The sequence below is a fragment of the Siphateles boraxobius genome, unplaced genomic scaffold, assembly GCF_051911475.1.
Source record: "Siphateles boraxobius isolate OS27281-9 unplaced genomic scaffold, OSU_SipBor_1 130, whole genome shotgun sequence".
Classification (NCBI taxonomy): domain Eukaryota; kingdom Metazoa; phylum Chordata; class Actinopteri; order Cypriniformes; family Leuciscidae; genus Siphateles; species Siphateles boraxobius.
Genome location: NW_027508734.1, coordinates 24,316,353 through 24,343,910, shown reverse-complemented (window position 1 = coordinate 24,343,910; position 27,558 = coordinate 24,316,353). Strand labels below are relative to the sequence as shown.

The 27,558-nt window shown below is 37.2% G+C and overlaps 1 protein-coding gene across 1 annotated transcript; it reads right to left on the bottom strand.

Moving 5' to 3' along the window:
- Positions 1 to 3,140: 3,140 nt before the first annotated feature.
- slc9a5 (solute carrier family 9 member A5) lies at positions 3,141 to 27,558 on the bottom strand. The gene is made up of 16 exons (XM_077228888.1): positions 27,077 to 27,558; positions 20,990 to 21,292; positions 19,857 to 20,020; positions 17,104 to 17,182; positions 16,811 to 16,988; positions 15,352 to 15,572; positions 14,883 to 15,085; positions 13,125 to 13,214; positions 12,251 to 12,321; positions 12,003 to 12,129; positions 7,443 to 7,534; positions 6,567 to 6,693; positions 6,287 to 6,436; positions 5,564 to 5,636; positions 5,324 to 5,455; positions 3,141 to 5,226 (listed from the first exon to the last, which is right to left on the bottom strand). The coding sequence occupies exons 1-16, from the start codon at positions 27,417 to 27,419 to the stop codon at positions 4,670 to 4,672; spliced, it is 2,910 nt and encodes a 969-aa protein (XP_077085003.1). The 5' UTR covers positions 27,420 to 27,558; the 3' UTR covers positions 3,141 to 4,669.

Sequence of the window (27,558 nt, the reverse complement as noted above, 5' to 3'; positions counted from 1 at the left end):
CAGCCGATTCTAAAGTTTTCATTGGTCATGTCAATCACTTTACTGATTGCCTACAGCAAACATTGATCCCTAAACCAATGAAATCGGCTGCAGGGCGGGATTTCCGCTGAAGTGGTTTGGGGGGGAAAATCACGCGCAAACACTCTACAAAAGAACATGTCCACTAAGGCACAAAACAGTTGATATAGCTATTGTTTAATATCTTACAACAAGAAAAACCTGGTGTGCAGCAAGCAAGCAACTGTCATTACACAGGAGTGGAGGACAATGCGAAATATTTTTTTTGTAAAAATGTATAAATTAATCCAAGTTATGTGGTCTAAGAAATAAGGCTCCTGATTGAGCCTGTGTCTTTTATCCTAAATGTCCTCCATTTACATTCTTCTAAATCATCTATCAGACATATTTCAAGCGGTTTCATATAATGACCTTAATGCGGCTCTTTTGTCTGGTTCTCCTGGCACAGTTAGCTGCTAACGTTAACGTACATATCTAGTTCCAACATTTTCTGTGGGCCTTTTCCACACCTTTACAAGAGTTAAGTCCCAAGGTGGTTGTGGCTTCAACCACATTTCCAGTTAACTTACCAGAGCTAATGCAACCTGATTTTCAGATTTCACAATTTTTAAGGGCAACTTAACGTTAACTTAAACAACTTCCCTTTCAGACCAGCGACCAGCTGTAAAACATACTTTAACCATTTACATTTAATGAGTTTAGCTTACAGACTTTGCAGGTTGGATATGCCAGCTTATTCACTTGCACTATCATGAACTACCATGGATTTGACAGCGTGACAGCGATAATTGCTGTTACCTGAGGCGATCTGCGGCAAACAGAAGTTTACAAGTTGACAGAAATCCAAAACAAGTGCAACTTCTGTATTCCTAACTAGCTACATTGCTAGTTAATGCCTAAAACATTGTAGGTTGTTGTCTAATACGTTACATGTTTATCTTCAATCGGAAAATTCGGACTATACATTCCGGTGATCCTCGTCGAAACTCCAGAACCGTTGTCACAATATTAATGCGCGATGAAGCTTTGAAACAGTAAACAACGACCTATATTACTTGGCGGAAGAATTTATATGCTGGTCATTAACAGTAAATGCAGAGTTTTTTACAAGTCCTATAGGATTGTAAAAAATAAAATGTTGTTTTAAAATGTAATAAATAGGCTACAAACAAAATAAAAACATAAAAATAATTGTAAAAAAAAAAACTAAATGGAGAAATTTGCCATTCCCCCTCCAATAATTTGTTAATATTACATACATAGGCCTTATTGTTAGCAAGGAGCATATTGAGATGAAAAATGACACATTATATGGGAAGAAAACAATGAAACAACATGGTAAATAGTTGAACAAAATATATTTATTGTTAGTTATTTTCAAAATAAACCCAAAGGTTTGCCAAATTACTGCAAAAAAGTATGAAAATATTATTTAATTGACAGAGCCGGACAGTAGCGGAGTACATTTACTTGAGTACAGTACTTAAGTACAATTTTGAGGGATCTGTACTTTACTCGAGTATCATTTTTGGGGAGTAGGCCTACTCATGACTTTACTCAAGTACATTTGAGAGGCAAATATTGTACTCTTTACTCCGCTACATTTCAATCCATAACCATGAGTACCCGTTACTACTTCTAAAAAAAAAAAAATGAAAAAAGAAAAATCTCGGAAACTCTCAATTTGTTGTTTCCTTCTCAAACGTGATTGGATTGTGCAGGGGCCACTGATTGGGACTGTCTATCAGCAATCACCTTCAGCTTTCCAAGTCAACTCCATGGTCAGATTTAGATAAGACACGAAACCATGGACAAAACAATGGATGAAGACGCAGCAGGTCCATCCCGAAAATGTGCCAACCCGTGGTGGCCCCACCTCGCCAGACTATTTCAATTTTCTGAATTTTCTGAAATTTTCTTAAATGTTAAATAAAGCAACATGGTAAAAAGATGAAAATGACTTGATTTTACTTTAAATTCCTTTTACATTCTCCAAGGTATTAACATTCACATTTGACATTTTTCATAACTCCATGTAGGATGTTTCTGTACATAAATGTAAGCACTGTGGCAGTAGTAATGCAATATTTAGATAATGTACTCTTGTACTCTTGATCCTCAAGTACTTTTAAAAACAAGTACTTCAGTACTTTTACTTAAGTAGACATCTGACTGTATTACTTTTACTTGTACTTGAGTAAAATTTAGCAAGGGGTATCTGTACTTTTACTCAAGTAATGAAGCTGTGTACTCTGTCCGCCTCTGTTAATTGAGTGTAGGATATATAAAATGCTAGCTATGAATAGCTTTAACATAAAGTACAAAACAAAGTTGGACATTTTTAAAATGTCATATCCACCACCACCATTGAAGAACGTTGTAAAGATGCTCAATAGCCTACATAATCTGATATGTGATGGAAGTGACATTTGTCGGGGGAAAAGATTTAACAAAAATTATATATACTGTTGGACGCTAAATTACATTTGTAGTAAATTTCAAGTTTAATTTCTGAAACTCATGCCAAAATTGCCTATAAAAACAGATATTTATGAACATGGCCTGTGAAATCTCAAGGTTACTAAAGAGGGGCAACAACAAACCCTGATATTTAGTCAGGTGGGAAAATCACTTGGTGGAATCAGTTTAAAGTCTCCACATTCAAATCCAACTTTTGTTCTCTCGCCAATGACTTCATTGCTGGTTGAGATCCGTTTCAGGGTTTGAGGAAGGGAAAATGGCACATTAGCACATAAATGCGCTGTAGTCTTTTGAGGGCAGTCTAGGGAAGCCTAAACCACAGGGACTCCTGGGTTGAAGGGGGAATATAACTTCATTATTCACCAAAGGTTTTCTTCACCAGGCCCCCTGAGGATCTACCTACGGATGAAATAACCTACAGTACCAGCTGAGACCAGCTAAATATAACAGAATAAAACATATAAATAATATGCTTTCATCTAAATTTAACATGCAATGATGAGACAAACACTGGCATTCAAAAGCACTGTCCTCTCTTTTGTTAGGCCTAACTTCATTCCTGCAGCTGTTCAAATTCACTTGTTGGCACATAAACACCACATAAAGATACCGTATAAAAAAAACACATGAGAGAAAAGATCTGAAAATTCCATTTTAATTTAATAGGTGGATCATTTAATTCCAATTCAATGGGGTCAAATGAATGGGGCAACATTTTTGCTAACACGACAAGCTCAAGTAAGACAATGCTGACCCACTCCATACTGTTCACAGGCACAATAGAGATCAACAAGGCCTCTTTATCAACATTTAACACCGTCCCTCTCAAGGCACAACAATCCTCAGGACATACACAGAATTACACAGCAATACAAAAGAATTGGCCAGCAGCTACAAGAACACCACAGGTACAGTGGCCTAAATGGCTTTTAATTTTAAGTGCAAAACCCAAATTATGTATACAATAACCTTTTTTGGTATAGTAAGAACCTTAAAGGGTGAAGACATCTGAAGTCTTGGGAGTAGACATGAGATGTACAGTATGCTATATGTTTGCCGTTGTCAGATAAATTGAAAGCAATTTTAGAAACTGCATTAGAAAGTGCATTAGATTACATTGATGATTGGCCTACAGTATTATTACAAATAAGATTTACACTGTGACAGTTCCAGCCCCCTACTACTGATAAAGCACATCAAATTCTAATGATCCATAATTAATTATTCATGATCATAAATATAGTGTCATAAAATAAAAAGACAGACAAAAAATTAAATATTAAACATTAACATTAAACACTTTGGTTATTAAAACAGCTGTATCTTTGTATATTAAAATACAGATTCACAAAACCCTGTTATTCAGAAAGCAAAAGAATAAAAGGCATGAAGTTGACACATAAATAGAAAATAAATTAACAGACCTTGCTTTTTTTGCAAAACACAACAGAGAACAGGTAATGTGCAGCATAGAAGCATATGTATCGTGTACACATTATAAATGCTCCTGACAATCATAATGGATTATTTGTCATCCAATGTAGTGTGTGTGGATTTGTTATGCATATTTCAAGCACTATGAGAGATAATGGCTGTGATTGAAGATGTGTGGCCCTAACCTCATGCGCTTTCTGTGATGTGCTGTAAGAAAAAGTGTTACTTTGTCATCAAGGGAAGACCTCAGTACTAACAGTATTCATTCTTGTTTTAAGATGGATTGAGTCATTTAAAGATTAAAACTGTGAAAGTCACAATGAAATGATTTGCTGTTCTTTTATGTGTGAGTGAGGGAGGAAAGTTAAAACACTGTTCAACAGACATACCCAGTGGCTCCTTGGAATGTAGTTTAGCCTTATATATGTTCAGTAGTTGTACATTTTGACAATTACATATACATGGGTACATAATACAGGGCAGATCACTTCAAACTAAAAAAAATAAAAAAAACATGCAAAGTGGAACGGTTTTCCTGTGGGAAAAGGAACTGCTCTGTACACAAAAAGAACTGGATCCTCAGCAAACTGCCAACCTTTTCTAAACCCATGTAGCCTATTAGCACTTAAAAATAAAATAAAATTAATAGTCTCTTAGAAATTAATTTACTGACTTAAAAATAAACTCTGGCCCGAGGAAGTCAATGCCAGCAGTAAGATGATTAAAGGAAGCGATTCTACAGTTGGGTTGGCTTCCTGCTTTGTGGCTCCCCACCAGAAGATGGCACTGTCACCAGACTCCTAAGATATACACAAGGATTCCTTCTCTTTCCGGCGGATTGCGCAGCAGGTGGCGGAGGAGGTGGTGGCGGTGGCCTCAAAGACGACATTAGCGGCTGCATTTCTTGCTGTTGCTGAGAGAGAACGCCTTCCTCCTCTTCCTCCTTCCCTGCAGGGAACTTCAATGGCCCTGAACTTGGGGAACTTGTATAACCTCCTGATCCTGCACCACCACCACTTTTTCCCTTCGCAGGGGTCCGCAGGGGTCCTCCCAGCCTCGAGAGGGCGCTAATACGTGGATGCAGAGGCTCTGGAGGAGAAGCCAGGCTCTCCAGAGAGGAGATGCTCTGGTTCCAAGCCTGCTGCAGGTCTATTGGGATAATTTTAGTGGCCTCCACAGAGACACAGGGAGGGAGAGAACCCACACCGTTTTTCCATGGCAGGGTTTTCTCTCCACATGTCAGTGAGGGAGGGGCGGCAACCGGGCTCTGACAAACATCCAGGGCAGCTGGTACTGACAAAACAAAAAGAAACACAAGAAGATATAGAAATGTTGGAGATGGGTAGCAATCAGTTCTCACTTTTTCTTACCAGTCGTGTTCATATCTCACCTGATTTTGGTCTCTCCTTTGGTGTTTCTGGGGCTTTGCGAGCCACAAAAGTAATGCCCACATCATCATCTTTATCTAGTTCAGAAGGATCATGTATATCCTCCTCAGGTGCCATTGGAACCACAACTGGGTCTACAGACATATGTGCAAAAACATGTTACACAATCCACTGGGAACTTTAAGTATCAGAAAATAGTTTCATTAAAAGATAATCATCACCAAGCAGATCCAATGACCAACCTTTGTCCTGCCAGCTGACATTTCGTCTGGGTTTTTCATTGGCGTCTTGCTCTTTTGCATCTGACCCTTTCCGCTGTAATACGATATTATCAATATTTAAAAATTTTGGGAAAACAAAGTGAATGTATCAGAGGAACAAGTAAGATTTTTTTTAATGATATCTCTTTTGCCCACCAAGGCTACATTTATTTGAAAAAACAGTTATATTGTGAAATATTATTACAATATCAAATAAAATATATTACAATTCTATTTTAATATATTTTAATACTATAAAATATAATGTATTTTTGTGATGGCAAAGTTGAACTTTCAGCATCATTACTCTAGTTTTCAGTGTCACATGATCATTCCTTCAGCAATCATTCTAATATGCAGATGTTCTGCTCAAGACACATTATTATCTGCTCAAGAATCTGCTCTCTCTCACACACACACACACACACACACACACACACACACACACAAACACAAACACACACACACACACACACACACACACACACACACACACACACACACACACACACACACACACACACACACACACAATAGCAAGCCATCACTCATGAGTCATGATACATATCAGTAACTACAAACATTAACCTTGTCTCTACATTGACCTTCCATACATGGATACTTGTCAGTCATAGACTACCATGGCCTCCCTCAGGTCCAGTTAACTCAATTAAAGTGTGGTATTCTGCAGTTTTGAGCCCTTGCCTTTTTCTGACTGCGGTCTTTCTTGTGACGTTTGTAGCGAGTGGATTTAAAGGACTCCAGACGGTTGCGCATATTCCTCTGGAACACCTCCCTATCCTGTCTCTCTTTTTCATCCACTGTCATGAAGTGGCGACTGTAGTGGGACTGGTACTGCAGGTACAGAGAAAGAGATGTTAACTGAAGCAAACACATCATACAGAGTATCACCCATTCTATTGATGCAATATCATGCTTCAGAGCACTTCATAGTGAGAGGGTGCGCGTGTGGCACGTTCTGTACCCGTCTCCTGGGTTTGTAGAGGTTTCCAGCAAGCACATGATGTGTCTCTAGCTCTTCCTCTATCTTGGCTCCAGGCACTGTGTCAATCACCTGGAGGTCTAGACACACCCCACTGCCGTTCTCTCTCCTGAGAGATCACACACACACAGTTACAGGAACCAACATGCATGGAAACACATGTACATTTACACCACAGATATGCACAAAAACATGTCTGCAGTCTGCACACACATTCAAAAAACGTCCTATGAAAATAAAAAAATGCTAAACATAGTTTATCTTTTATTACATTAATTAAAATATAATCATTATTATATATTGCTTTGTCTAAACATTCTTAAAAAAAAGATTCCTTGTTATTCTGTATTAAGTTTATATAACATAAGTGTATATACGTTTCAAATAGTTTTATATTGTTTTGAGCACAAATCTCAGAAAAAATCTTAAGAAAAATAAGAAAAAGTAAGAAAAATCTTCTCAAGTCAGGATACCATTCAAAATGTTGGGGTCGGTATTTTTTAAAGAGGTTAATACCTCTTCTGTTTAGTGAGGACACATTAAATTGATCAGAAGTGACTAAATACATTTATAATGTTAAAAAAGATTTCTATTTCAAATAAATGTTGTTCTTTTGAACTTTCTATTCATCATAATTTAGCTTTAGCTGACTGTTTTAACTGTATTTTTGATTAAATAGAAACTTTTTTCAAAAACATTTAAAAAATCTTAGACACTACCTTTGAATGGTAGTCTGTATTTGGTGTTTTATATTTATCTTTTTTAATTACATTTTTAAGGAGTTTTTACTGGGCAACAAGATAAAATCGCTGGATAAGATTTTTTTTTTGATGTGATGTTCAAACACAAAATACTCACAGGTAGTTGGTAACATTTGTGACCTCTGGGAAAGAGGTTCTGCTGGCCATGGAAGGCAGAGAGAGTCTAGCAGAAGTCAACACATTCCCACCCTGAGAGAGAGACAGAAATAGCATCAATATTAAAGTTGATTCTGATTGGCTAATACATAATAATAATCGTTACATTTATATAGTGCTTTTCTGGGTACTCAAAGCGTTTTACATATGGAAGGGGGAAATCTCCTGAACCACCACCAATGCGCAGCATCCAACTGGATGATGCGACGGCAGCCATTTTGTGCCAAAACGCCCAACACACACCAGCTTGTTGGTGGAGAGGAGACAGTGATGAAGCCAATCAGAATGTATGGGGATGATTAGGAGCCCATGATGGGCAAATTTGGCCAGGATGCTGGGGTTAAACCCCTACTCTTTTTCAGAAGGACATCCTGGGATTTTTAATGACCACAGAGTGTCAGGTCCTCGGTTTAACATCTCATCCGAAGGACGGTGCTCTTTGACAGTATAGTGTCCCCATCACTACACTGGGGCGTTAGGACCCACACAGACCACAGGGTGAGCGCCCCCTGCTGGCCGCACTAACACCTCTTCCAGCAGCAACCTGGTTTTCCCAGGAGGTCTCCCATCAAGGTACTGACCAGTCTTGTGCAAAATTCAGATTTTCAGAATTGGCCTCCATTCAATTCATGAATTGGAATTTGAATTGAATTGACTCCGCCCCACAGGAATTTGAATTTGAATTGGAATGACAGGAAGTGGAATTAAATTCATGGCAATTCAAAGAAATTCTACACAGTCACACATAGGGTGACCACCATCAAACAAACCAAATGTGGGACGATGTGCGACATGTTACCAACACTAAAACATAACCTGAAACTGTTATATAATGTCCATTTAACTTAATAAAAACATTTGTATTCTGCATTTCAGCTGATAAAAATACTTTGTTATTTAGGTCCCTTCCAGACAATACAATTACATCACAATGTAACATAACATGTCTTTATTTTACTTGCCATTTAAATTCAACATCACTGAGCAAGGCAGCATGCATCATGCAGATCACTATTTTTGAAACAGTTCTGACTAAGTCCAACTAAAATCCAACAAAATAAATAATGAACAAATAAAATATAAAACAACGTGAAATTAGTTTATTGACACTTTATTAATTCTGACGAAGCGCTGTTATATATAGGTGAAAAACTACGGCGCAAAAAGAATAAATAAAATGCTTTCTTAAAAAGGCAAAAGAACGCATGCACATTTTCTTAATATGATAATTAAAAACAAACAGACTGATAAAAATGCGGGACATTTTCTCAATATGCGACGTGGGGGACAAGGGGTGAAAATGCTGTGCGGTACAACACAAAGCGTGACGGGTGGTCACCCTAGTCACACAACAGAAAGAATATGTTGAATCTCACATACATTCAGCGTTAGGAAGTTTACTTTGGAAATGTAATTGCTTACTGTTATAAGTTACCCATTATAAATGTGGTTTGGATTATTTTATTTGGGTTACTTTATCAATGTAAAACAATTTCCTGATTAGTAACTCATTAAATTACACATTTTACCTCAGTAATACAACTAAATACAATTACATTCATTTTGTAATTCAATAACATAATTTCATTACAGTTAACTCACTCCTCAACCCAAAAATTAACCCCAAACTTAATTATTTGTTCTGTGATTAGAGCTTTTAACATTCATTGCTGGGGGAAAATATTTCCTGTTAATGTAATCTGTACAAGTAGTTCAAACTAATATCATTTATAGAATATGTAATGCAATCATATCTGACATATACTGTAAAGCTTCATTGTTAAACACTTCACTTAAAATATCTCTATGAATTTCTTAGAATTTGTTTTGAATTGCAATTCTGCTTCCTTTAATTCAAATTCGAATTGTAATTCTAGATCCTGTTTTTGACATCAATTCAAATTCAATTCAAATTCAAGAATTGAATTGGAATTTAGGGGTCATTCTCAATTCAATTCTGAATTGTGCACAAGCCTGGTACTGACCAGGCTCAACCCTGCTTAGCTTCAGTGGGCAACCAGTCTTGGGCTACAGGGTAATATGGCTGCTGGCATATAATTGATAAAAGTATCAAGCTATTGATTGATGTTCCTTAAATGCCTAGCTATGCAAGTAGCTACAGTTTAGTATCACCTATCATCTGCAAACCCTTCCATTACTGCAAATTAATGCTCAGGAGGTATTACAGGCACAATGCAAAGTGCACATTTATATTAAATACTTCAGCAGTCTCAGTGTGGATGTAACCCAGCTCTCCGCTCTTCATTCTCCATATAGGTTTCTCTTACTACAAATATCTCTGGCATATGGCTAATGACTAATCTTTCTTGATATACATAAGCAATTAAGCATTATGGTTTAAACAATCTGTTTTGCCCTATTTCTCAGGGCATTGAAAGTATATACAAAGTACAAAACCATGGGAACGACATGCAGAAATGTGACTAATATAGAGAAAAAAAACTATTTTTTTATTATTATAGCTGATAAATAATTTTTTTCCCTTCTCAAATGAAATGAATAATCCTGTGCCTCTTTCACTGGGTGGTCTGAAAGAGAACAGAGGTTTCTCTATCTCTCAATCTTGTGCTAATTTTAGCTTGATAACTACTCTCAGGAAGCCGAGCTCTATGAAACTCAAGGGTACAGGAAATGAACTTGCTGGTAGACAAAAGTCATGCATGACTAAAATTCCAGGTGTTATAAAAAAAATTTCTGATCAAGCAAATAGTTTCTTTGGAGATGGAAGTGGAGAAATTATTTGAAAGATGAATCTAACATGAGAAAAAAATAATCATTACTAACAAACAAACTAACTAAAAAAATAATAAAGTGGGAGGTGTGTAACAATTGTGATGTGCATGTCTATACATTCATATTAAAATATCTACTGGAGGCCCTTCTTTCTCTTTCCTCTTTAACTCTCTCTGTATGATGCCATCTCCAGCCAGTATTTTTGTAGATATGTTTGATGTTGCAGCTGACAGGTATCAGATACCTACAAAGGACCAGTATTGGCAGAGACACCGTGGCGTCAGGGTAACTAACAAAGAGAGGAATTATACTCTGCTCTTCTCAAACGACTCTCTTGAGCCTGTGAAAAGATCTCAATGCTTCCTCTCCTCAATATAATCCAGGGGCTTTCACTCTTTAAAGGCCCAGGGACCCCCAGCAAGACTCTCAGTCAACCCACAGACCCCCAGTGTAAAAAAAAAAAATAGTATAACTTTTATTTAGAAAATTAACTAACATTACCACAATGATTAAAGGAGCAGTGTGTGATTTTTAGCGGCATCTAGTGGTGAGGTTACGAATTGCAACCAACAAAAGTTACGGTGGCCGACAGGAAAATATGTCATAGTCTGAGACCGCAGAGAGTAGCCAGTTCAGCAATGAGGTTTCTTTACAAGGATAAATCAAGAAATTATGTTTATTTAATTATTCAGTAAAACTATACGTTATTGTCAATATTATTGTTACTTGTTCATCATTGTGTCAGTGTTTTATTTGCGGAACTAAGCTTGCTTCCTTGCACGAATAGCAACATAGTAACTAAACGCGTTTGTCCATTTAGGGCTACTGTAGAAACATGTCGGCGCATTTCAATGTAGGGGAACCCGTGGTGTATGTAGATAGAAACTGCTCATTCTAAGGTAATACAAATATAACGGTTCATTAAGTAAGGTCTTTATACACCACTGAAAACTTCTTTTTCAAGGTAGTGACGAAACACGCTCTGTAGCGCTGTTTATTCGCTGTCGGCTACGGTAGAAACATGACGACAAAATATGTCGACCTCCATAGAAGGGGGAGCCCGCGGTTATGGAGATATAAATGTCTCATTCTAAGGTAAAAAAAACATAACGGTTCATTATGCAAGGTCTTTATACACCACTGAAAACATAGTTATGGATCTTATATTGCATTTCTATCAATAGATCCTCAGAAATATTACACAATGCAACTTTAATGTTCATTAAAAAGTTTAGAAATGAAAATTCATTAAAAAAACCTTGGCTAAAATCCATAGGTGTGAGTGAGTGAGACTAAATGAGGAAACACTTTAGAAAGTAGAAGCAGCTGAAAATAAAAGTAGTTTTAATAGTGGTTTTAAAGCAGATTGATTGTTTTATTACACAGCAGTGCTGATTTTACCTAGTACTGATTTTTTTTAAGTGTGGACACCATCTAGTGGACAACACTTTTAATACAACAATAATACTGATGGAACCCCTTGCAAAAAAGGTAGATGGCATCACCCCAGTATGGTAATACACCATGGTACACCAAGTATGATGGTACATTACATTCCAAAAAATACCATGGTACTACCATGGCACAATGTCTAAGAAATGTGTATTACCATTGTTAATGACAGCAAAAGCAAATCCTAGGAAAATCTTAATCCAGTTTCACCCTGAGCAAACTTTCCAGCAACCTTCCTTAATAAAATAATGCTAACAAACTGTGTACCTGATAAACGGCAGCATTAGCCTTTTACCTGATCAATGACACTGATGGCATCTCTGATGTTGATTTTCTGATAGGCCTCCCACAGTTCACTCTTATGGTACACAGACTTTCTCAACAGCAACTTACTCAAATAGTTCTTGTCAAATTGCTCCCACCTAAAAAACAATGAGATTTAGCACAATATTGCATTCGTTTAGCTCTTGTATATTGACGCGTACATCTCTCATCATGAGAATAGACACAGTTATCTAGCGATCTTTGCTAAGTGCCACTCACTTGTCCCTCCAGTGATGGTAGCCATTCAGACCAGCAATGTCCTCCACAGCTGTCAGAATGTGGTCAAATGCCTGAAAACAGAAAGACAGACAAGTTCAGTGCTTCTGTAAATTATTTATGCCTATTTTATTTGAATTATTTATTTGTATTCAGTTTATTAGCATCCATGGCTATTTTTAAGTGCTCTTGAGATCAAATCCTACATCTTTTGCAGACATTTAAAAAGAAATCCATGGGTGTTTTTAAAAATATTTATTTGTAAATAAACTAGACATCGGCAATTGGTGAGCAGTTCAGTCTAAAGTATGCAACACTATTCTATCTTAAATTGTGTGGTGTTAAAATTGGTTTGGTCTACACAACTTTGGGAAACTGCTGCTTTCCAAGAGAATATCTCTTCTATCCTCCTTTATTTTTCTCAGAATCTCTCCTATATTATTTCAAATCTCTTCTGTTAGCTCAGCTACACTACAGCCTATCTTTAGCCCAGGTTTTAGAGAGCTCAACAGGTAGCCCTGAGTCCCCAAGTGTGCATAGAGCAGCAGGGTGTGTTAGGCCTTCAGAAAGAGGATGAGGTAAATGGCAAGACGCCGTGTGACCTCTGCCTATGTGTGCACATCTATTTGTGGAAAGGCAAAACAAAAACAAAAAAGAGCTCAGATGATTAATTCATTGGAGGGAAGAGTCTAACGTCAGTCTGTCTGTGGCAATGCTGCTGTTTCAGTCATCAGATCACAAGCACTGCACAGATAGCAAGGTCAACATCATCACTCACACATTTCACCACAGGCAGTCAGACAGGGATAGAGGGAGACAGGTGATGAGAAACAGAGGCAGAAGAGAGGTGAGAGTCTTGGAAACGATATTGACTCACACGCTCATGGATCTCTTCATTGATGGTAGGTTTTCTGTTTGTGCTGCGTGGCACTTTCAACCATTTCACTAAAGGCTTGATGGTTAAACCCTGGGAGGGAAGATTTGAGAAATGTCAACAAAACAGAGAGAGGGTACCATCCAAATCTTTCAACTAAATATCATAGCTCACTTTTCTAGTAGCAGCAATAAAATCGGTCTTTTAAATAAACTTTTACCTAATTAAGCAATATCACACTAGAAAAAAAAATGCTGTTTTACAAATATCAGTACAGCTGTAATTGTTTACACCAGCATTTAGACCAACAGCGTGATCGCTGAGTATTAATATTGAGTGTGATATTTGCAACAAAACAAGCTTGTTCACTAAACAAGAAGTTAATCCTGAGAAACTTACATTTAAGACACAATGTTGCCATATATTTTGTGTATTTTTGCTCCACCAGTGAAAGAAGTTTTAAATGAAGCACAAGCATAATCAAATTGTAACGCATCGGAGCGACACAATGGGGTGATTCGTACCTGAATAAATCACCGTTTTTGAACAAATCGTTTTAGTGAATGATTCAAAAGACTCACTCATTCAAGTGTGTAAAACATACTGAGAAACGTACTGTAAAATACAAAAAATATGTTAAAAAAATTACTCAATTAAATGTAAATAAAAAATCTTAAGTACCCTAGCTTAAAAAAAATACTAGCGAAAGTTTAAAAAAAAAAGCATCCACATTTAATTGTACTTAAGTACTACTCTTACCTTTTTTTTTACCATATCGTTTTATGGTAGAAAAAGTAATAGCAGTACGTGGTTCCAAAATTCAGCAACTGTTTTCAAACAAATTGGTTGAGGGAATGATTAAAATGAGTCACTCATAAAGACAGTGGCTAAATTCTGAATAGCATAAATGTATATGGTAGAAATAGTATGAGCAGTATGCTAATATGCAATTCAGAATTCAGCCAGTCGCTTCTTTCGTTCCTTAAAGAATCAGTGTTTTTAAATCAAATCAGCTAAAGGAATGATCCAGTGACTTACTTGTAAAGATAGTCACTTGTTGCCACCTACTGGCGTATGGATGTAAGCTGTAGAAAGATTCTCTGAAAAATCCCCACCACTAACACAGACTGACAGTGTCAAAAAGTATATTATTTATATATTTTTATGTATATGCATTTAATGTTTTAAATGTTTTAAAAGCTATACTCAATTATGATATCAGTATACACTGATGATTTCAGCAGTCAGATATTCTGTCACATGTTGAATACACTAATATGACATTGACAACACACGCATAGAAACTCTATATAGAAATTGAATAATAGATGAAATTGGAATAGGGTAAAAAGGCTGGCACTGGCCAGATGGGCACGGACGGACACACACACGGACGGACAGACACACACACACACACACACACACACACACACACACACACACACACACACACACACACACACACACACACACACAGACAGCACCATCAAAATCACTCGATTCATCATAATTAGCATCTCTGTTTCAGAATAGCTTTGGAAATAACAGCAATTTAACACAGCGGAGGGGAAATGTCATCCCTGCAAGGCTATTAACTGTATGCTACCCACGCACATACAAGTAATGATAATAATCACAGCCTGAGGAAAGATGAAAGAAAGAAAAGAAAGAACACTTCTATCAACACAAAATGATTATGTAAACGTGAAGGGGAGGAAAAACACAAATAGGAAGGAATACAGAAATTTCTCAAAAAGTTACCTGAAACATGACTGTGAAGAAAACCACAACTATGGTTGTTGCCACAAAGTAGTCTTTAGCCTTCACATGTTTTTTGTCTAAAAGAACCACCAGAGCAAAAGCCACAGCTCCTCTGAGACCGCCATATGACATCACCACTTGATCAATCTTGTCAAGCGGAACCAGTCTAAACCAGTTCAGGAACCAAGTCTGCCCTACTACACCTGCAAATAACATGTTGAGCAAATAAATATGCTAAGTGTTAGAGCCGGGGCTATTAAACATTGTGAATGTATAGTGCAAGACTAATTTGGCATCTCAACCCATTATAAATGACAAATGTAAACAAATGAATATCAGATGAATATACATGGTACATTTTCAGCTCACATGGCTAAGGAAACTATTTGATGTAGCAAAAGTGGAAGTTAACCAAAAAGTACCAAGAAAACATGTTTTTTGAATAGAATAGAACAGAACTCTCTCTTACCTATGGCCCTGAAGACTAAGATAAATATGAGTGTGCTAACAACAAGGCCAGTGTCCCAGGCCCATTTAGACTTGTCCACAGCTGAGATACCCAAAAAGATGAAGATGATCGTCTCTGCAATGCTGGCCAGGGTTTTCATGGTGTACTTCACGGTGGTCCGGGACTTCTGGGATATATTGGCTTCCACATACTTGTTGCAGCCAATGCCACAGAAAGTCATCCTGTCATGAATCAACAATAACATATATATTGTGCAAAATTCAAAATCATAAATATAATAGTTTAGAGTTTAATAGATAGGTTGTTATTGTCCTTATGAATTGTTTCTGACCTTTGTACCTTTGGATTGATGTCTATATTTAGACAGAGATATGAGATATCCCTATATTTACATTCCATATACATAAGTTATCTTTAGACAGGAATTACGCTTTGCTCATTGTGTTATACATGAGTCACTTTGCAGTACTCATTGAACAGACCAGAAAAAAATAAAAGTGCAGATTTATATTGATGAGATTGTATTCATATAATTTTTATATGAATCATTTTTATCTTTAGTGACCTTTTCTCTTTATCTTTAAATACTATTGTGGCTCATTACATTTCTAACTCCATTCCACCTTGTGCAGTAAGTGTGATGAAGAGCCATAAGGGGGCGCTCCAAGTACTGCATTAGTATAGGCTTACAAAATCAGCAGACAAACAGGCATTTTTACTTTAATTCATATGTGAGTCCTTAAATCATCTTGTATCCAAGCATGACTCTGCATCTTGAAATCTGTTCTATTCCTGTGCAAAGCAATACTAAAATGGGTTAATAATCTAATTCCTGCTCATAATCTCATTATGCGATTTATGACCGCCACAAAAACTACTGAGATTTACGGCTCTGCACACATGGTTTGAAAAAATATTTCAAATTGGCAATTGAAATATTCATAAACGACATGTTTTCAGCGTCATGTGCACCGATACACAGCTCACACAAACAAACACACCCACTCACCAGTTCTCATTCTGTGTATCATTTATCCCTGACACTGATGTGTCCATTCTTCTTTCTCTATTATACTCATATGTTTCTCTCTGTTTTTCACTGTAGTGCTCTTAAGGCATGAATCATTTCCCCTCTCAGCATTAATCCTTTCATTTAACTTCTCATCATTTTAAATGTCAGCCACCACAGTGTTTGTCACAGAGCTGCACAAACACACAATTCTTTTTCTATCATGATGAGGACATTCCATTGATTTCTGATTTTATATACTATGGTAATGATATTTCTATTCCTTATACTCACACCAATCTTTCTGAATTTCACAATTTCACTAATATTTAATTTGGTACATTATTTGTCTTTTGAATTCATTTCGAGTTTGTGTACAAATATGCAGAGACTCAATTTTAAATAAGTTCAAATTATTAAGATGAGTATGCTGGCAGTGGCAAAACTCACGAAAGAATGGCGGACAGAGAGAAGAGTTCTGCCGTCAGGTAGGCCAGGTAAACCAACAGGAAGATGAACAGTGGCTCTATGATGCGCACCTTCTTTGTAAAACGAGTGACAAAGGCCAGAATAACAGCAAAGATGAGACCAACCAAAGTCCCTCCAATGCTGACAATGAGGAAGGAGACTGAAATGATTGCAGAAATTAAAAAAAGAAGATGCTTCATGTAAATATTAACTCATTTAAATATTATACTCGACTCTATGGTGTGAAAGAAACAACTGACCCTTTTTGTACTTACCAATTCCTTTAAAATAGTCTGCGGTGTAAACATTCCCTGGTCCCACTTCCACAAAGGATATGTACACTTTATATAAGACCTGTTGAGACAATTATAAATGCATCTCTCCAATACTAAAAATCTGAAAGATAAAAATACAATAAACATTAAAACATAAAAAACACTATACTTTTGAATAGTACACGACAGTTCAAAATTTTGGGGTCGGCAAGAATATTTTTACGTTTTTGAAAGAAGTCTCTTTCTAAAATGATCACCATGGCTGCATTTATTAGATCAAAATTCAGTGAACACAGTAGCATTGTGAAATATTGCGATTAAAAATAACTGTTTGTATTTTAATACTTTTTAAATTCAATTAATTCCTGTGATGGCAAAGCTGAATTTTTAGCAGCCATTACACCAATCTTCAGTGTCACATGTTCTGAATTGGTGCTCAAAAAACATTCCTTATTTCTTATTATTATCACTAATGAAAGCAGTTGTGCTGCTTAATAATTTTGTGGGAACTGTGATACATTTTTCTTCAGGATTCTTTGATGAATAGAAAGTTTAAAGTACTTTTGATCAATTTAATGCATCCTAAAAAGTGTTAATGTATTCAAAGTGAGTTAAAAATTACATTTAAAGCTATGGCGAAAGAGCTTGGACAGAATGAAAATGCATCTCCAATTGTTCCCCATAATATCAATAGTAGATTTCCTATTGTGTACATCAACTTGAATAATGGCTACATTATGGCTTGAATAATGAACCTGTCTTACGATATGGCCATTAGACCTGTAGCACAAGAGACTGAGCCTTACATTTCACTATGAACATAACTAAATGAACAATGTTATCCAGTAGCTTTGATAATAAATGCAAAAAGAAGAGGCTTCCCCCAGTTCACTATGAGCAATTCTACTTATTGGTTGATAAGACTTTTGTTCAGTCTGCTATTCAGTGCCTATCAATAACAACAAGCGTCTAAATAACAATAGATTAGTCAAAGGAGGATCTTCAGTAACAAGCTCTAGACGTTAAGTGCATGCTGGTTTGAGCGGTTTCCACTGCATTTCAGACAGATTGGGATAGTGGCTCTCAACTCGATCAGTGTCATGACCACATTTATCGGTATGTATTCAGAGGGTGATCACAGTCTTACTCTGAAGAACCCGACCCTGATCTTCCAGTACACACACACACACACACACACACACACACACACACACACACACACACACACACACACACACACACACACACACACACACACACACACACACACACACACACACACACACACACACACACACACACACACACACAATCACACTATAATCTGCAGCCACTTCTACACTGAAGCCTGGTGGGAACCTTCTCAAGAGTTCAGAATCCCTAGAATGTGACTGTGGTAACTTTACACCTAATCTGATGCATAGAAAGGAGATTTAAGCTAAAACTCTTGTAACAACCTGGCTCAAAAAGCTTGTAACATAAAGAGAACAAACGACAAATGATTGAGCTTAAATGAGCTTAAAAAGTTATTTATTTTAACATGCCTAGGGCAAATTGAATTAAAAATAATATGTACACATGCAGAATGTAAACATTTTTAGACCAGGGGACGGGACCCACTAGGAGCCTCAGCAAACTTCCAGGGGGCACCAATATGTCTTTTTTTTTTAAGTAGGTATATTAACAATCGTAATTAAAATGCAAAAAAAAAATGTTTTTGTAATGCTTGTTTATTTATATTACAACAGATGTACACACAAATCAGCTAAGTTAGGAGGATCTTTGAATATTGTCTTGGAAAAATACAGAGAGAACATAGAAAGTGGCCTATGCCTTTAAAAAATTACTACTTTTTTTGTGTGTAATGTATTACAATAACTTTCTGGGTGAAAAAAAACTGTAACCTAATTAGCATATGAAAACTGCACCTGAACACTATTCCTGCTCTGACACTGCTAAAGCCTCAAAATCAAAAGTGAATTTGAATCTAAACCTGAGGAATAATCTGATGAATGACATTATGGCATAGATGGCCATGTCCATGCTTTCACAGATGTATGTTGAATAATGTTGGAAATGTTGAAATGTTGTAGGGTGAGAGAATGTGTAGAAGTAGGTAGGGAATGTATTAGTGATGGTTGGTCATTGGGCGTGATCTTCTAAACATGGGTCTACAAGTCACACATCTACAAATTAATCGGACTGACCTGCTATACCAGTGAACATACAGTCAAGTCAACCCAAACCAAACTTTGCTCAAGCATGAAATTGAAATTTCTGAGGATTAGATCTAATCCCAACAACATTTTGTAGTATAAACAATTAACACTAAATCAGCTAGCTGATTTCTAACCAGAAGCTGTTTGACCCTAGAGTATAGTTATATAAAAATACGAGGGGAAAAAGGGAAATGGTTTGGATAATTCAGTGGCAATGCCTTAGCCTAAGTCATTTACTATCGATTTGCTTCTCCAGAGCAGGTAAATGACTTTTGGGTATGTCTTATAACATAATCATGTCAGCACTACATGATGCCGGCAGATGTAATTACCTAGCAGCCTATGAAAGAGTGAGCCAGCTCTCAGATTTCATCAAAAATATCTTAATTTGTGTTCCGAAGAGAGACGAAAGTCTTACGGGGTTGGAACAACATGAGGGTGAGTAATTACTGACAGAATTTTCATTTTTGGGTGAGCTATGCCTTTAAATAGTAAAAACGATTAATTTTGATGATTAACAAAGTCCGGACTCACCACAGTGACAGCATCATTGAGCAGTGACTCGCCAAAGACAATGATGAAGAGTGTCTCATTCACATGGACTTCTTCAAAAACAGCGATCACTGCTACCGGATCCACAGCCGAGATCAGAGCTCCAAACAACAAGAACTCCATCAAACCTGCATCTACTTTTTCATCTGCAAACAGACACGCAAACAAGCTGCAGTCAATAAATACAATCAAATTGATCATATCACATGTAGCCCTAGTGGTGAGGTACAGACAGTGGTTAAATATCTGGAATGGTAATTCAAATCTTGCAATGGTCGATTCATAAGCTGCCTTGTGCACTTGAGCCAGGCTCTTTAACCAAGGATGCTCCACTGGGATTTTCCCTGTGATAAGTGTACTACATGTTGTCTTGGATGAAAGTGCCCTACCCTTTCTTGGGTCTAAAACAAACTTTACACCACATCTAAGTCCTATGCAATACTAACAATTTTTAGGCAGCGATGACTCCCCCAAAATAAAAATAAAATAAATAGTTAAGAATATTGAATGTGATTAGACAAGTCATGCTAGTAGCAGTCGTAAAAAAGCTGATTTTATTTATAAGTGCTGTCAAATCGATTAATCGGATCTATAAAATGTGTGTATATACCCATACATATCATATAAACAAAAACTTGTATGTTAATTATAAAATACATACATTATAATAGATATAAATAGATATAAATTATAATATATATAAACACTATGCATAAACAATATACAAATGAATAATTAATGAGTCAATGCAATATTTATACAGCATAACCTGTATTAAGGCTTACAGAATGAACTAAATAACTTGGCAAAAAGGTTTTTAGTGATAAAAATACATGTAATTGTTTATTGAATATTTCTGTCTTTTATAATATTGCACTCGTCAATATATTATATGAAAGCATTAAGGAATGAAAATGAAAATCACAGTAACACAAGGCCTCAAATGGCTCATTGCTTTACTAAAAGCAGTGGTTCTCAACATTAAGAAGCTAAAACCATGATCAACTCACATGATATTTCATATTTTAATTTGTCTCCTCAACAGTGCTTGTTTTATTGAAGGATCATCAAGGTTTATTGTTTTAATAGACTGACACACTCCTATGTTTACTCACCTATGGCCCCTGCCATCTTGACTCCGTATAGACAGAATCCAGTGCAGAAGGCATTCCACAATGTGCCTACTACAGCGTACATCAAAATGGCACCCAGGTTGTCGAAGAAGAGCCGTGCTGGCATGAAATACCCAGCATCCCCCACTATAGTTGGCAAAAGGAAGAGGAAAAATAGCCCTGGGTCCAGTTGGTACGGCTGCTTTTTGCTGGCGATAAGAACCACTCCACCCAGAACCAGACCCAGCAGAATCAGCATACAGCTCTCTGGGACTGCTGTGGTAAAACGCTGAGAGAAGTGGAATACTGAAGATTGCAGAACAGAGAAAAGAGACAACAGAGAGAAAAAAGGTTAACATGAATTGAGAGATATGATCTTGTCATGCACTATCATAAAAAAGTGTGAATGCAAACATAGAAAATGTTCTTCATTGTAATTTCACTATGGGTTTATGAAATTTAACTTGAACCTTTATTGAGTTAATTGCAGTAAGATGCACGTGCCAGACAACCAAATGCATAGAATAAAACAAACTAAACAATGCATAGGGAGCATATGTAGCTTCATGGTCCATGGTAGCCAACTAACCTCATTTAAAGAGTAGTTTATAAGTTGCAAGTGCTGTAATTCCATACCATGGTTTCAGATGAAATGTTACACAACACCATTCTAACGTACAATGACTCCCAGTGACAAATACTGAGTCACAGTAAAACATCATCCCATACGGCAGCTTTAAGAAAGGAGTATTAAATACACAAATGGCCAATAACTGAACAAGATGACTGCATACTTAATTCACCAATGCAATGCAGGACTTTACTGTGGTTTAATGGAGCACCTGCTAGAATTCATCACAATATTTCCACTGGGAAATACAGTATGACCAGTGTCCATTCACAAGTCAGACATATCAAATGACTGTACAAAGCATTTTAAGACGAGGAACAATCACACCACAATAACCCATTGCTCAGATAGACTTGATAGATCATAAGATGTTTCGATGGGGATTATATATTAGTGAAAATTATGTTGATTAATAAGGCTAATTAAAAAAACTTCATCAAGGCACAGACTGGCCTCCATTTATAAAAGCATTCCTCATGAATTGTGTGAAATCACAAAACCTTATGGCATAATGAGAGATTCTAATGGCATGATCTAGTTTCCATGATCAGATTAATTTTGTGGAGGAAGGAAAACCAAGAAGCATAACAATCACCGCTCACCATGAGTCATTCACACAAGGACAGAAAAACACTGACATACACCCAAAAAAGCATATACTAGACATCTGCACAAACACATGCATGTGTACACACACACAAACAAACACTAAATAACAAAAAAAATAAAAAGATATATATTCTGATGCATATGCCTATATACACACACATAAAAATATGTTTTAATGAGTGCTAGAGATTAATTCCATTCATGCATAGCGATACCTGTGTGCCACTCCAACCTCATAATAGAGAAGACCTTATGTGTGAATCATTTCTATAACAAGCTCTCCTGCTTTTAAATTATTACTTGCCTTAAGCTTTACAACAAGTCCACATATAATTACAGCCATAATGAAAGATTATTAAATCCAATTATTCCAACACCCTTCATTTTCAGAGACAGAACTTGGGACAGTTAATTACGAACATAGAGTGGATTGCCATCCCATTATGATTATCTTTATCAATACAGGTTGATCATTAACTTAAGTGTGTGTGGTATAGAATGAGACGTTGCTTTGTATCACTCCCATGACTCAAACTCAGCGAGTTAAGATGTTTGAGAAGAGTGTACTCTGAATGCAATCCTCTGGTAAATGAGAGTGTTAAAGTGACAGGGCAGGTCATAATCATTGCTACATAAGCATATGAATTTCTTTTTTTCTTTATTTTGTCAGTAGCTGAACTAATGGGCAGTGTCAATTTTTTCATATTAACACAACTGTCAGTTAGTCCTCCTATCTCTATCTACACTATATTGCCAAAAGTTTTTCCATTCCTGATCCATAGGGTTTAGGCTTCAATTCTTCTGGGAAGGCTTTCCACAAGGTTTAGGAGTGTGTTTATGGGCATTTTTGACAATTTTTCTAGAAGCACATTTGTGAGGTCAGGCACTGATGTTGGATGTGAACGCCAGGCTCACAGTCTCTGCTCTAATTCATCTCAAAGGTATTCTATCTCCTTGAGGTCAGGACTCTGTGCAGACCAGTCAAGTTCCTCCACACCAAACTCACTCATCCATATCTTTATGAACCATGCTTTATGCACTGGTGCGCAGCCATGTTGGAACAGGAAGTTGGGAACAATAAATGGTCCAAAATGTCTTGGTATGCTGAAGCATTAAAGCATTAAGAGTTCCTTTCACTGGAACTAAGGGACCAAGCTCAACCCCTGAAAAACAACCACACACCTCAATCCCCCCTACACCAAACTTTACACTTGGCACAATGCAGTCAGGCAAGTACCGTTCTCCTGACAACCGCCAAACCCAGACTCGTCCATTGGATTGGCAGACAGAGAAGCGTGATTCGTCACTCCAGAGAACACGTCTTCACTGCTCTAGAGTCCAGTGGCGGCGTGCTTTACACCACTGCATCCGTCCCACTTGGTCATGTAAGGCTTGGATGCAGCTGCTCGGCCATGGAACCCCATTCCATGAATGTCTCTACGCACTGTTCTTGAGCTAATCTGAAGGATAGTTTGGAGGTCTGTAGCTATTGAATCTTCAGAAAGTTGGCGACTTCTGCGCACATACGCTGACCCCGCTCTGTGATTTTACATGGTCTACCACTTCGTGGCTGGGTTTCTGTTGTTCCCAATTACTTCCACTTTGTTATAATACCACTAAAAGTTGACTGTGGAATATTTAGTAGTGAGGAAATTTCACAATTGGACTTATTGCACAGGCGGCAACCTATCACAGTACCACGCTTGAATTCACTGAGCTCCTGAGAGTGACCCACTCTTTCGCAAATGTTTGTAGAAGCAGTTTGCATGCCTAGGTGCTTGATTTTATACAACTGTGGCCATGGAAGTGATTGGAACACCTGAATTCAATGATTTGGAGGAGTGTCCCAATACTATTTGCAACATAGTGCATCTATCTATCTATCTATTGAACAGATGCAATGTTATGGCAGTACTATGATGCTATAGGTTAAGGATAATATTAAAACACTTTACCTGAACAAAACGAAATGTTGTAATTGCCTTCACCTGTTCAGGCTGTGTGTACTCAGCACTTTAAGTCAGCTGAAAACCGTGCCCAGGTGCTTCAGATAATGCTACTTTCTCCGGATGCAAGACAAATATTCAAAATTAATTTTTATGGCGTTACCGTGGCGATTGAATCATAGAGAAACAGATGATTGAGCTAAATGATCTGATGTAACTGCATGTCTTGGGCCAAAAATACAAGCTGGAGGGACGCCTGAGAGACACCCACACATGCAAATATAGGAGGCATTTTGTGTTTGTACTGTATTATATATGAATTTTCGTGAACTACACCACAAAACATACAACCAGTTTCTCTGTTAAACATTTTGCTCATAAATCCTAATTCTTAAAATAATCAATCTGAGTTGATTATTGCACAACATCATATCATGTTTTTCATTCCCAACTGATAATGCACTTGTGTCCTCCTGAAGATATCTTTATAATGTACAGTCGTGCTCAAAAGTTTACATACCCCTTGCAGAATCTGCAAAATGTTAATTATTTCAACCAAATAAAAATGTTTTATATATGTGATCACAAAACCAGTGACAAGATGCACGGATATTTGTGGCAATAGCCAACAATACATTTTATGGGTCAAAATTATAGATTTTTCTTTTATGTCAAAAATCATTAGGATATTAAGTAAAGATCATGTTCCATGAAGATATTTTGTAAATTTCCTACCGTAAATTTATAAAACATTGATTTTTGTGAGTGAAGGCAGCACAATCGCGAACATAAATGGATTTTCTCAATGTTTCGATTTTTTTGCACCCTCAGATTCCAGATTTTCAAATAGTTGTATCACGGGCAAATATTGAAATATCTCAATTTAAAAAATTTTACCCATGGTTTTGTGGTCAAGGGTCACATATAGTCCACAAGACAAAAAATAGCTTAATTTATAAAAATGACCCTATTCAAAAGTTTTCCAGCAGGATTTGTTTTCACAGTGAGGACAATTAAGGGACTCAAACACAACTATTAAAAAAGGTTTGAACATTCACTGATACTCCAGAAGGAAATATTATGCATTAAGCATGCACTTTTAAACAGGATGAGGATGTCCAAATTTGTTTTATTTTAAATATATTTTTTATTATTATTTAGTACTGCCCTTCGGAAGCAACAGAAAATACTTACATGTTTCCCTGAAGACAAAGTAGGCTACAATTTACCTTGATCTTCAAACTCAAAATCATACATACAGTCACTGCTGGAAAGGGTTCAATTATGTAAAAGATGCTGGGAAACAGAAAATTTTGCAGGATCTGAAGGATTTTTCTGAAGAAAATTGGGCAGTTTAACTGCTCAGGACAAGTCAAGAACAGTCATGGATCATCCAGGTAACGACACAGTTTAAGTATTAAGTATAAGTATTAAGATCAAGGGTATGTAAACCTTTGAACGTGGTGATTTTTTTATAAATTCAGCTATTTTTTGTCATGTGGATTTATGTAAACATCTTTTATTTAAAATATATTTTTCAGGACAGTACTAACTAAAAAATAACATGCATTTTGTATAATCCAAATTATTTTGTTAAAATAATTAACAATTTGCAGATTCTACAGGGGGTATGTAAACTTTTGAGGACGATTGTACGTATGGTAGCCTACTAATATCACTGTGAGCTTTTGCTTTGCTACAGCGCAAAATAATAAAATAGTACGGTAGCCGAGAGAGCTCAACGCGCTGCAACTGAAGAAAATACATACAAATAGATATTCACATTCAAATTAAGAAAACATCTTTATCAGTTTCACAACACATGTGTGCTCCAAACACTCACAACACAACAAATACAGAAACGCGAAGCAAAAGTAGGCTACGTGTACTACGTAGGCTACGTGTGGATTCCACATGTACCAGATGTGGGCCGGATCTGGGCGACACTGCTGTCTGGGAGCCTACTAGAAACTATTACAACTTGATGTTATGAGAGTTTTATTCATGCACTTTTTTTTATTAAAATGTACACAAAATGTTTAGGACAATAACTATAAATTAATTTTAGCATTGTAAATGCAAATTATATTCAGGTTCAAAATGACTTCGCAGCCATGATTCGGTTTATAAAAAACAAAGCCTGCAAAAAGCTGAAATTGGGAAAATAGCTATATAAAAAGCATTATTAATCAAACCACATGATAACAGGTGACGTACAAGTATAACCGAATCTTTAATCGTATCACATTTCCTCGCTTGAGCAGGGCTGCTCAAAACACGCTGTTTTTTTCCTGAACCTGTTCTTTGTAGTAAACTATTCGAAAGAACCGATTCGCGGACATGAATTGAACTTCCCACCACCACAGCAAAAGCGTGAGAATGATGATGGAAAGATGATGAGCCAATCAGAGCTCACCGCTAAACGGTGAGTTCACGCTCACGGTCCATAGAAATATCTCGCGGATTGCAAAAAGTCACGAAAATTACAGGTACAAAAAATAACCGTAACGTACACTACTGTCTTTTTAATGCTGTTTGCTTATCTCCAGTGAAGCTAAAAGCCAATTTTATTATTGTATGAAAATGTCCCAGAGGAACTGTATGGGCTTTATTGCCATGGCAACCACCAGCGTCTGTCACTTAATGACAGTGGATGTGGAAGGGAAGCGCAAGTGGCTCGCGCTTTTTACGCACCGTTTTTACAGCCATCTGACTAACACACACAGCAGCACCGAAGGCCCACTTTAATAAAACGCACTACACATTCACGTCCTTAACATAATTAACTTCCTACACTTTACGCGTAAGAGTCCGAGAGCCAGAGTGACCTCGGAAGCTTCTTTTCAACATCCAAAACAAAGCTCGTCGTAAGCGAAAACGTACATCTTGTATTACAGAACTTACGTATTTTTGCCACACTGGCCACCAAAAGCCAGCTGGCTATAATGTAAGGTGTCTGCACGTAGCTCCATTCCCACTGCACTATCGTGTACCCTCCTCCGTGGTGGTGAGACGACTCTCCGTCCTCCGTGATCGGCGCCGACGGCTCCTCCGCAGACCGGGCAAGCGCAATCCCGGGATGCCCGTACTCTTCCTGGGCTGGAGTATAGCGGGAGGCGACTGAGGATGTGACGGCTGGTGCGGCGCTTACCCCCGGCTCGGGCGAGAGCGACGCTCCTGTCACGTAAAGGTCAGTCGCTGCATCACTAGCCACCTTTATGAACAGAAGCAAACTCAAGCACCGCATCTTTTCAGCGTGTTCAACGGCGTGTCATCTTCATTTCTTTTATACACTCCTGTTGCGATGGTAAGCCCTCCACGGGACGCCCCGTTATCGGTTCACAACATCATCACACACTCCACTCGCCGGTAACTCGCGAAGGTGC